The 12,211-nt window shown below is 49.1% G+C and overlaps 1 protein-coding gene across 4 annotated transcripts in view; it reads left to right on the forward strand.

Annotated features, from left to right (window-relative positions):
• LOC144170514 (uncharacterized) overlaps nt 1-12,211 on the forward strand; it is a 59,082-nt gene that overhangs the window by 42,100 nt on the left and 4,771 nt on the right. For all 4 annotated transcript variants that reach the window (XM_077700359.1, XM_077700360.1, XM_077700362.1 and 1 more), the window contains exons 17-23: nt 286-473; nt 3,362-3,473; nt 4,985-5,146; nt 7,560-7,682; nt 8,432-8,538; nt 10,077-10,275; nt 11,411-11,540. In XM_077700359.1, the coding sequence (XP_077556485.1) occupies nt 286-473; nt 3,362-3,473; nt 4,985-5,146; nt 7,560-7,682; nt 8,432-8,538; nt 10,077-10,275; nt 11,411-11,540 (1,021 nt within the window). The remainder of the gene's footprint in view (nt 1-285; nt 474-3,361; nt 3,474-4,984; nt 5,147-7,559; nt 7,683-8,431; nt 8,539-10,076; nt 10,276-11,410; nt 11,541-12,211) is intronic.

Consider the following 12,211-nt stretch of genomic DNA (forward strand, 5'->3'; position numbering starts at 1 on the left):
AAGGGTTGAGGAGGATAGTCTTTCTTGGACTACTTAAACTTGAAGATTCTGTCTGTCTGTCTGTCTGTCTGTCTGTCTGTCTGTCTGTCTGTCTGTCTGTCTGTCTGTGTCGTTAGATTTAGCCGCCCGGCCACAAGTTCGTAGAATGCTTGAACAAGACATTTGTATAAGCAAGACCGTTAGAAACTACTGCATCTGGTAGTAAAACTACTAAAACTAAATACCACAAAAAAATGTATGCATGCAAATAGCATATATGTTGACTGTGCACTGTCGCAAGCGCAGCTCCGGGCCCTGTACAGCACCTCAACGTCGCCTGGGTGAACTCCACCGAAGCCTTGGTTGTGTGGGAGGCCCCATCGGGAGGCCGGGCCTTCCGCCACCTGGAGTACCGCGTGGCACTTGTGGCCAGAGACCTGGGTGGCTGCGGTGTCAGGGGCACCGAACGGGTGTCCGTCACTCGCGACCTCAAGGTGAGGGACCAGAGGCAACTCCCTCTACGTGAGGACGCTCTCAACATACGGCTTCCCGACTGTATTTTAGCTGCACGCTTAAAGTAGGGGAACCGAAAGTTCAATGTACAAAGTTGATTAGCCTTGGGGATACAGAGTTAGTGCGGGAAATGTCGACAGGCCTTGAACAGTGTATATCTGAGATTCCGGAAGGCATGAATGTGGAGGAGAAATATATGCGGGATGGAACTGGTGTGGTAAACGACCAACCTTGAACGGGAAGGATTTCCGAAAAACCGATATCAGGACTTATGATAAGGAAGACTGAGTGGCCAGGGATAGTCAAAGAACGCTATGGAGGAGGAGGTCGTCTTTGTACTGTTATTAAAGCTGGACACGCAAGACCTCCTCCTCACATCTGCCTTCATGAAGAAACTGAATTCTTTCTTCAAGTTGCATAAGAAGTTTAAAAAAAAAACAACTAAGAAGCAGGGTTCTATTCAAGAGGAGTGGTGACTTTGGAAGAACATAAATGTGGCTGAATGGACGAAATGTGTTCTTCAGACTCGAGGTGCTGTGGAGCAGGATTCATAGGGCGAGGGAGATTATTTGATACAGTCTTTTGAAAACTCCTCACGCGTTGCATAATTCCAGGGATACGCTAATGAGTGTGGGGCAAAATTCTTTAAAGAAGGAGGGTTGCGTAACAACACAACCAGTCTTTGGTTCAATGGAAAATTATACCATACCGAGATCACGGATGCATTCCTATTTTTGTTCTTGTATCATATTTATGTACACTCATGTCATAGACATAAAAAAGACTGTAGCATGTGTAAATGAGTAAGTTGTTGTATAGATAATTGATAGTCTAAAGGAGCGCTGCCTGGTACCTTGCTAAAAGCGGGCCTTCGCCGGGTTTATTGTCAGGGATATGTTCCAGGCGCTGGTATACAAGTGTACTGGGACTGGGAAGCGTGTTTCCAAACGCTGCGTCGCACAGAGCACCCAAGTGACATGTGTGATGTCGCTGCGTGCGCTATTCTTTTGAGCGCTGGCTAAAAGAGGCCCACCGTTCGGGCTCTGTGGCCTCAATGTGAAGTGCTGAGTACTGACGCTGACTGCTTGGGTTCGAGCCCCAGCAAGTCTGCCGCTTAGTTTTTTTTTTTTTTTTCTACGTGTTGTCTTTGTTAGCAATAGTAATTTGGTATGTTTTAGGTCGCTTTAGATTTGGGGCGCAGCCAATGACGACATTTAATTACCGTTCTGCATCGCGCGAACAGTCATGTCACGTGGGTGCTCTGTGCAGCGGAGCGTTTGGAAATGCGCGATTGGGAAAACGTTTATTTGTTTTTGAGTGGTTGGGCGGCACACCATCGCGGTCTTGTGCCACGTGCTACAGTTTCCGACGCTGTCAGCAGGGGTGGTACCCCTGGTCCAGGGCACCAACGGCCTCTGCTGCTGTGCGAGCCCGCTGAGTCAGACCGATCTGGTCTTCACAGCAGTCGCTGGCCAGCAGTGCCTCCCATTTCTCCGCAAGAGGGTTTGTGATTTTGGGGACAGCCGTTATGCTTTGGCATTCCCATGTGGTATGGTACAGGGAGGGTTTTGATGGCACAGTGGACATGCCTCTGCATATCGAGGGGGATAGGTTTTGCTCAGCAGGTTTAGGTTTGGGAACCTGCCTACATGCAGCTGTCTTCAGTCGGTGGATTCTGCCCGCGTCGGGAGTTCGTGTGGTGGAGGGCATCTTTTCCTGAGAGTCGTGTAGTATGCCCATGGATGTGGCTGAGTATTCCGGGAGGGCTGGCGTGGGTTCTTCGAGGTCGTAATCGTCGCGTGCTCGGTTTGTAGTATAGCCTGAGCTACTTCGCCCGCATCTATGTTCCCCTCTATTCCCGAGTGCACCGGTATACAAGGGGGGTTCCCACCGTAATAACGCGCCGCCAGGCGAGAGCGTTCATGAAACAGAATGCATGGACACCGGCCACCGGAGCTCTGTTATAAATAAATAAATAAATAAATAAATAAATAAATAAATAAATAAATAAATAAATAAATAAATAAACAAATAAATAAATAAATAAATAAATAAATAAATAAATAAATAAATAAATAAATAAATAAATAAATAAATAAATAAATAAGGTAAGCTGGGAAACAAACCTATCATCTCTAAACATGTTTAACGTTAAGTTTAAGACGGTATCAGGCCCCAAAGAGCGGGCATATTGAGACCATGCCAAAGAGTACTTCCTTGATAAAAAAAAAACAAATAAGCATTGCTGCAGGTACTGCTTCGGTAGTACATTGGAACAGTAATGCCTGGCCTCAGTTTCGTCATGAAGCTTCCGTTTATTATATACCCGTGGTTATTCCTTGAGTAGAAGCTTGCGTTGCGTGGCATGAACGTAGCAACGCGCCAAGGTTGCAGGAGGCAGTTTGTGGCATAATGTTCATACCTCCTTAATAAAAATAACACCCAGTTTCACGGAGTGTGAAATCTGCTGGAGCAGCGGAGCTGTGGTTCTCTTGTGTCCGCTTGAACGTCATGCGGGCGCTCGCCCGAGAGCGGCAGCGCCATCGCCGCTCATATTCTACGGTTCGCGCAAAGTATCAGCGACTAAACGTCAGCGGCGGGAGGGAGAGGAATCCGCCTCTGCGAGACCACTGCGCCCTCTGTTGGTGGTTCTGCGAACCAGTTTCTGCGATGCCGCCGGTGGCTCTGGGAACCTGCTCCTACCCCTGCGTGACGCACGACCTTCATCAGACGGACGAAAAGGCTCGACCTACAACAGCTCCGCTATTGAAAGATATGTTCGGTGCAGGCGTTGTGTGGGTATCAAGAAATTTCACGTGTCGCGGCTGCCGAGGGCGCTGAACCTAATATGGGGCGCGTGCCTGCGCAGTTCCATATGAATGGACTGGTTCCCCATTCGTTGTACGAGGTTCGCGTCAGCGCAGGCAGCGGCCAGGCGTACGGGAAGAAGTCGGACGTCAGCTTCCTCACCGACGCGGCACGTGAGTTGGCAAATCTCCAAGTGCGAAGTGGTCCGCCGGAAGGCTCGTGGGAGAAGCTGTTTGGAAGGATTCTAGGTCTACGAATAAAATAATCGAGTAAATAGTGTTTGCTTTATAGAGTTGTGATAATATATGTGAAAAAATAAGCAGAAATGGTAACATATGTAATGCAGTGAAAGATGAGGAATGTCAAGAGCTCGTTTTCATCTTTGTTGCGCAAATATTTATTTAGGGTTTTATTTGTTTGAAACTGTGAAGCCCAGCGGAGACGGTTTTTTATAACCATATTTCGGCATGGCTACAAACAAACTCTTACCCCCACAATGCCCTCCCTACTCCATGCAATGTACCCCACCCTCTACCCCGACTCTTGCAAATACTGCCCCCAACCCGGCACCCTATACCCGAACCTACGAGCAGTGGGTGGCACAAGCCAGAGTATCCCGAACTAAAGATCCCCTCCTTTCCCCTTCTCCCCCCCGCGAGTGCCCAGACATCAACACCTAAGGCTCGCATCAGTAAAGTTTACTCCCTCTGATCCCCCTCCTGCTCTTGCTAATGAGAGTGCCATCGTCTTGTGCCTTCAAATTTATTTTTGTTTCGTTACAGAACCTTTTAGAACGTTTCTTACAAAAATCCCAGACGCTGCTTGAGCTTAAATAACATCTATTTCTTCCATACCAATTCGCGTTTAAAGCCAGAGCATTAAGTACCCCTTTGTGCGAGAAATTGACGTGTTGTCCGCTAAAGGAAATGGCGGCAGGTCTGAAGAGAAAAAACCGCATGCTAAGATGGAGAAATTTGTGCCAGAGGGCATATGTAGGTTAATTTAGATAAAGCTAGTCAATTAGTTTCAAACGAAAAGTGGTTACGTTGAGCTTTTATGGGAATCGAACGCAGGTCTTCAGAGAAGGATTCCAGGGTCAAATCAGCATGTTCATCTCGGCGGAGAAAGACATCATAGTACGCGCGACACTGACGTCATATCACGTGACAAGTGCAGGTTAAGTCAGGTGCGTGGGTCGGCACGTGAAGAGAACAGGTGCAGCACAGCCACGGAGAACGTTGATTCTAGGGAAGTAGTGCTCGCATTAAAGGAGACCGCGCTGTCTCTCACCTTCTCAATATGCCTGCAGCGCGCGTGTGAGAGCGTGTATAGTTCGCATACAACGCCTACTTCAGCGGGACCCGCGAAATGTTTTGGCATTCCCACTCGTGAACAGTATCAAGTGTCCGTCTGAATTTTTTCACGCTGCGTGATTCTGATGGCCCCCTGTAAGGATGAATGGAGGGGAAGGGTTAGAAGTTCAAGTTCGTTTATCACTATGTGGCCCTGAAAGAGCGCACCGAGACAACAGAGGAAACTGACGCAGCTTCGGGCTTGCCTTTCTTCCTTGCGCTGTTTCACCGACCCTTCCCTGCTGCGTCCAATGGAGTCCTTGTACTAAGCAGACTAGTTTTCGATGGTCACGGAAAAAGGGGCTCACATGCGTGCCACTGCTCTTCTGTAGCGCCTAACAGAGGTCCGGAGAATGTTCACGTGGTGTGGGCGACCGCGAGAAGCGTCTATCTGAGCTGGGAAGCCCCGCCCTGTCCGGATGCGCACGGCCCGCTGCTCTTCTACCGAGTCCTGCTCCACTTCGCCGAACACCACGTTTGGTTCAATGCCACAGGTAAGAAGCATCATGGTCCTCAAGGGTGTTGCTGTGTCGAGGGGAACACTTTTGTTTATGCAAATCGTCACAATGGAATCACGTCGCTCACGAAGTCGTGCCTAAAGACTTTACGTGTGTAGCGCTCCGTGAACTCTATAGTCTACCCTCTAGGTAGCCGTGTGCTTATACCTAGAGGGTGGACTTCTAAGGTTATCAACGATGGTGGTACGACCATACAACCAGTCAACGAAAGGGTTATCCAGGGTGGTCTTAAAAAACTGTGAAGACAACATTCAGCTTTGATTCAGTCAACGTGCAAATTAGCTTCAAGTCTACTGAACTTATATGACTCTGAGCTTATATGACCCACTAAGCTAAATTTCTCGAGTTGGAGGTCGGAGCTCCTCCGAAGTGAAACGAGGCCATCGTTACCCGTGTACGTGTCCAAGCCAGGCGCGCCCATTTCCCTCGAAAACGCCAATTCCATATCGCTGACCCCCTGCATTGGCGAACCGCTTGCGAAGCTCATTCTTCTTAAATGATTCACTATTGCCAGGCCCAGTGGGTGCTGTCGCCAGGGGCATCAGCACAAGACGTTATCCCCCACGTATACACCATTAAGTACTCTATTCTCCTGGCTTAGCGCTACCATGGACAGCTTTTACTACTGAGATATCATGGTCTAGTCTTTGGACAGTTGGAGGGGACGGGTTACAAGCAGGGGATGTCAGCACCCTCGCAGGTTCCCTGCCCATACGGCCTGCATCACCCTTGCGCACATCTACTGGCACAAAATTCTGGTTGTCCATCTAGTTACCCCCCAAAAATCAGTCCTCTCCCCCACAACTTTGTTTTTGCACGGTCACTACACCAGATCGCTCACGTTCGACAAGCGGTCTAAGCGGATGACATTCGCGTATAAATAATCCCGTGGCTCTACTGGTCGCAAAGAATCCCTGCTTCAGCTTGCTGCACCACCGTCTAACAGTATGCTCTGCGTGGAAGCCTTACCCGTTCGTTCTGGGCCTCTTCTCTGCGACAACAGTGCCTCCCTATCACTGACAGCTACCCTCAAGGATGAATTCGGCCAACAAAATCTTCTACCACCACGGAGTCCTTGGCCCCATTTCGCACTTCAGTGCTAAGGCCACTCAAACACTCCTACAGCTTACAGTCCACAACACGACCAGGTACTCCACATGGCAGCTATGGTTCCCGGTTCCCGCCACCGCTTCTAAAAATACTGGCGGTTTTTGGTAGGTCTACACACTTAAATACTCTAGCTTGCCTTGTCTGCTGTTGTGCCAGAGCTCCCAGCCCAAATTCGCTGCACCGGAGGACGCGCCGACAGCGGGGCCGATTCGCGCCTCGGCCAAACTTCCCGCTGCAGACGTGCCCGAACTTGCAGGCGCCGCAGAGTCGCCTCTCCTTTTCCCTTCTCAACGGCTGGGCCGAATCATGCCTCGGACGAACGGCCCGCGGCAGACACGCAGCTACATGCCTCGATGCGGCGGCTTTGGCTGACGCAATCGCTTCGCCTCCATTCGTCGGATTCAAGCTTTGGCCAGCGAGAGTCCTGATTTGAGCGATTCAAACCGCTCGCGGCTGCAACGGACTCCCGGGGGTATAAAACCAGCCCAGAAGCACAGCGAGTGCGACACTTTTCGGAGGCACCGAGTGGAGACGTGGGGTCGCCTTTGTGCTAGCCATGCAACGTTTTTGTTACCCTTGTACATACGCTATATAAATGTTGCTTCAATTCTTCGTCGGCTCGAGAACTTCATCGCTCTGCTCTGCGCCGCGTCGATAGTGGGCGAAGCAAGGCAACGTCGCAACACAGGTGACTGCGCTCCGGTGGCCCAGTCCCAACACTGCTTAACCGCGCTCTCGCGCCAACCTAAGCACAAGGAACGATTAGTCTTGTATGCAACACCTACAAACTAGTCATGTAAAGCTGCCGCTCCGTGGTGCAGCGTGTGTTTATAATTACGTGGAATGATAAAAAAAAGCGCTGGAAGAGTTTCTGGGGGCCCTTCGGGCAGCACAGCTGAGTCTGTTGCGCTTGAAGAGCCAAGAGCATGTCTGCTCTCAAAGCTAAATTATAACGTCTCTTCTGGCATGCATGCACCCCTCGCGACGTCACGTGCGTCGCGCGATGAATTTTTCTAACGCGTTGTCTTAATTTCCGGCGGAATTTAGGGCAGTGCAAATAAAAGTCATCCGCGTCCGATGCACTTTTCGCGTCCGCATTTCTATTTGTATATTGAAAGCATTTTGGGGGGTATCGAACATCTGAATTAACCTACAAATTCAAAGCATCTTAACCAGCCCATACTCTCGAGCCATTGAGCTCGCTTTTATGGTCATTGGGTCATGCTTAGTTTCCCGAGTTGAGATAGTGTTTTCTGTTCTACCCCTCCTTTACACGTAGGCACGAATTTGACGTTGCGGGAGCTGGCGCCTTTCCAGAAGTACACTCTGCGCGTCAAGGCCGTTAACACGGCCGGAGAGGGACCCCTTAGCGCCCCCGTGACTGTGCGCACCACAGAGGATGGTGAGTACACCCTGATATACGTTCCTGCTCTTCCGTGGGCTGCATGTGGATGCCTACCACAAAATCAAATCAGCAGCGGCCATCCGGTCAGCTCGGGCACAGTCAGTCCACGCACGATGCAAACATAGCCTAAGTTGTTTTTAATTGATTGACACCGCTTCAGCTCGAAAATATTATTGCGGTCGTTCCGATTGTTCTGACACAAAGTTCCATGCCAAATATTTCAAATAAACTGCGTAATTGTCGCTGGGCACATGCAAGGTATTGGCAGTTTTGATGGGAAATTCTTTCATAAACGAAAAAGGAAATTATTTGCCATCAGTCGAATGTTAACCAGAGGCCAGTACGGGTGCGGTTGCAGTTACGGAAAGAACGCCGCTACAGTATTCCCACTCGTCATAAAATGACAACTGCCGATATCTACCCTGAAAACAAAGATAAAGGCAATCAGGGTTAGCTTTCATTCCGAGGAAATTAGTCGAAACTCGTGTTTTAATGTGACGACATATGTATTCATAAACACACACACACACACCTCAATACGCCCCTCACCAAAACGTGGCGCTGGTGAGGCCGATTTTAAACGGGTTCAGTGTATGTTATAAAGGCTGGAAGGAATGCATATGCGCACTATAAAAAAAAAAGGCAAAAGGCAATTGTCGAATTTTTGTGCCATATTTTTTGTCTGAACGGCTCCCTGGTCACCCCTCACGACTCGACAAGGCCCGTGCGCTCTCACTTGTGCGCAGTTCCCAGCCTGCTGAAGCTGCTGGCAGTCGCTGCGGTGAACCAGACGAACGCCCGCTTGTTGTGGAAGCCACCAGAGCAGCCGAATGGAAAGCTCACCGCCTACGAGGTACGCTGCCGCTCGGTCACGCGCTGGCGAAGTTCCGCCATTCATGTATATAATTAAGACTGCAAGCGTAAGCGTCTTCCCCGATGCAGGCGCTCACATGGCGTGCACCAAGCAGGGCCAGCTGTGTGCATCTTCTGTGCCACTACTTCTTTCCTGTACTATCCCGAACAGAATATTTGCCTGAGTTGACGCTGGTGTGTTGATTTCACAAATCCGGCCTATTTTAAACGCTTGCGCATTACCATGTGGACTCAGCGAGGAAGACAGTATGCAACACTCTCGGGCATAAAGATACTGCTAGTAGAATGCCCTTGGGCCATCGTACTTTGGTAGCAGACTTCTAACACTGGCCCCATTCAATCTTCGTAGCATTGCACTAGTGTTCAGCAACGAAGCCAGCTTTACAGGGCCTCTATTTAAAGCGTTTTGTTCATAAAGTGTTGCGTTTTATGAAAGTATTAAGAACCCAGTGCCTTCATATTTTCATACAAGACGTCCTACAATGCGCCTCAAAATGCCTTCTCGACAAACCATTTGTGCATAGTTGTGACACATGACGTCTTACAGGGGTACTTAATGATAGGCTATCGGCCTTTCCGCGTTCGTGGGAGACTTTATATGTTACGCACAGAAGAATGTCTTCCCAACATATTTATAGTAGTAAAGCCGATTTTAAGGAACTGTATATCGCGCCACATATGAATACTTGGGGTCTTACCTCCTCTTTTCGCAAAAAACTGCTTTATGGCGCATAAAACAATGTCTTCTCACAATGCATGTTCATATAACGGTGAAGCCTATTTTAAAGGGGCCTTGGTGTATAACATTTATGGACATATGCCCTGCGGATTTGTTGTCACAGCAAACGTCAGAAAATCGGCGGAGCGAGCGATTCGAATGAAATGGCACTTGTGAACGAACTTCATTCGTTAAAGAGGTGCCTGTAAATGGTCCGAAAGAACTCGGGACATACGCATACTCGACGTTGACGTGGAATGCTTGTGCCGGAACGTGTAGGACAACAACGGCCTCTCTTATTTATGTCTACAGCCGAAAAAAAAAAGCCTTGGATTACGATTTGCTGGGGAATGCTCATATCCACGCGTCGAGAATGATGTGGTGACAATTATGTCGGTTTAAATTGAGCTTATTTGCCAGTCACCTGCGTCAACAGAGACTACGACGACGATAACAATCATAGTTTGCTGATCGCAAGCAATAATAATAATAATAATAATAATCTTTATTTTGCGGAAAAGAATTGCCCTGGATGGCCCGAACGGCTAGACAGAAGGGCCGAAAGCCCGTACGCAGGTGCGCCTGCTAGCCTTGCCACCCAGAACCGGGGACGCCGGAGGAAATCTTCTTCTTTTTAACACACAAAATGAAAATAAAAATTTCTCACGGCGAACTTGTTTCGAGAGGCCTCATCCTAATTTTTAAAGTTTTCGTTGTACCGGAATGCCTGTCATTGGGCCGGTTATTCACGCTATCAAATATTCGCGCATGTTCAGTATCACCGGCGCCTCCTGTTCCAGGTGACCGTAAGCACACGGGACGTCAATATGGCGGAAGACAACGACTCGCTGGTCCAGGCTCTTGTGGTGGACCCCGACATCGAGGAGTTGCTCCTGTCAAACCTAGTGGCTGGCCGGAGCTACACTGCCAGCGTTAGGGCGACCACTGGTGTAGGCCCTGGACCTTCCACCAAGGTGCACTTCAGCACTCCCACTCAAGGTATGGCTGGTTGGCAACATATGAACCCTCGCGTGGCATATCTTGCTGCATCGGTTTGTCCATACTTTCAGTGTTTCAGACGCTTCTCTCGGGGTTTCCTGTTTGATTTTTGTCTAGATTTTACTCTACACATTATCCAGCTCCCATGTATGTACGGCTAAGATTTGGTGACACTCATTCATTTAAACAATTGTACCACTGTAGCAGGATGCTTCGTCAGAGGAGGTAGCATATTTTACAGCTCCATTATTACCTGCTGTCGAGTAGATTGAGCCGACACGACTGCAGGAGGGGCGATTGAGCTTAGGAAATGTAGGAGCAGGAGTTAACACTTCGCTTAGAACTAGAAACCTGGCACTAAACGAGCAGCACCCAGCTAAAAAAAATTGTCGCAGATCACAAAATTCCCGTGTTCCATGAACCATTACGTTTTTACGGTGCAGTTTAACAGGAACACAACCGGAACGAAATAATATCCGCCTTGTCCTAAAACCAACCACGACCAGTGTTTTCCGGTTCTACACCCTCATATACATACACACATACGCTTATCTTAAAGTATCGTCGGCCGCGCTTTCAGGGTAATTTAAACAAACAGCATGCGCTGTGCAATTGTCTCATTATTTGCTTCGAATCAACGCCTCTCTGCTTCAGCGGTGCTGTGATCGTGTTCGTGTTTCACTACATTTACTTCCTTTGAGCAACATCCTCTGGCGCACTGCGACTACAGCCCGTCGAGAATGCTACTCCCTTCAAGCTTACCTCAGCTATATCATAAAACCTGCTGTTCTCAAATAAGAAAGCTTACTGAAACCGATTCAATACACTTTTTTCATTGAACGTACGCAGGTTAGCAGCTCAAGTGACTCAAATATCGAGGAAGGGCAGTTTTGCATGTCACCTGTGACAAGCATGGCGTATGCAGTGTCAAATGAAAGCGTCTCTCTCTCTCTCTCTCTCTCTCTCTCTCTCTCTCTCTCTCTCTCTCTCTCTCTCTCTCTCTCTCTCTCTCTCTCTCTCTCTCTCTCTCTCTCTCTCTCTCTCTCTCTCTCTCTCTCTCTCTCTCTCTCTCTCTCTCTCTCTCTCTCTCTCTCTCTCTCTCTCTCTCTCTCTCTCTCTCTCTCTCCTGGTGCAGTCGTTGCGTCGGTGCAGCGTGGCCCGTACTGGTCCCTGCGATCCCTGATTCCGTGGTTGGTATCCCCGTTCGCCGTCGCCTTCTGCCTGCTACTCGTCAACGCGGCCCTGGTGATCGCCGTCTGTCGCAGGTGAGTCGGTTTATCTAGTGGCTCCAGTGAGTGAGTGAGTGAGTGAGTGAGTGAGTGAGTGAGTGAGTGAGTGAGTGAGTGAGTGAGTGAGTGAGTGAGTGAGTGAGTGAGTGAGTGAGTGAGTGAGTGAGTGAGTGAGTGAGTGAGTGAGTGAGTGAGTGAGTGAGTGAGTGAGTGAGTGAGTGAGTGAGTGAGTGAGTGAGTGAGTGAGTGAGTGAGTGAGTGAGTGAGTGAGTGAGTGAGTGAGTGAGTGAGTGAGTGAGTGAGTGAGTGAGTGAGTGAGTGAGTGAGTGAGTGAGTGAGTGAGTGAGTGAGTGAGTGAGTGAGTGAGTGAGTGAGTGAGTGAGTGAGTGAGTGAGTGAGTGAGTGAGTGAGTGAGTGAGTGAGTGAGTGAGTGAGTGAGTGAGTGAGTGAGTGAGTGAGTGAGTGAGTGAGTGAGTGAGTGAGTGAGTGAGTGAGTGAGTGAGTGAGTGAGTGAGTGAGTGAGTGAGTGAGTGAGTGAGTGAGTGAGTGAGTGAGTGAGTGAGTGAGTGAGTGAGTGAGTGAGTGAGTGAGTGAGTGAGTGAGTGAGTGAGTGAGTGAGTGAGTGAGTGAGTGAGTGAGTGAGTGAGTGAGTGAGTGAGTGAGTGAGTGAGTGAGTGAGTGAGTGAGTGAGTGAGTGAGTGAGTGAG

The sequence above is a fragment of the Haemaphysalis longicornis genome, unplaced genomic scaffold (genome assembly GCF_048455015.1).
Source record: "Haemaphysalis longicornis isolate Haplotype H1 unplaced genomic scaffold, Haemaphysalis longicornis Haplotype H1 scaffold_2, whole genome shotgun sequence".
Lineage (NCBI taxonomy): Eukaryota > Metazoa > Arthropoda > Arachnida > Ixodida > Ixodidae > Haemaphysalis > Haemaphysalis longicornis.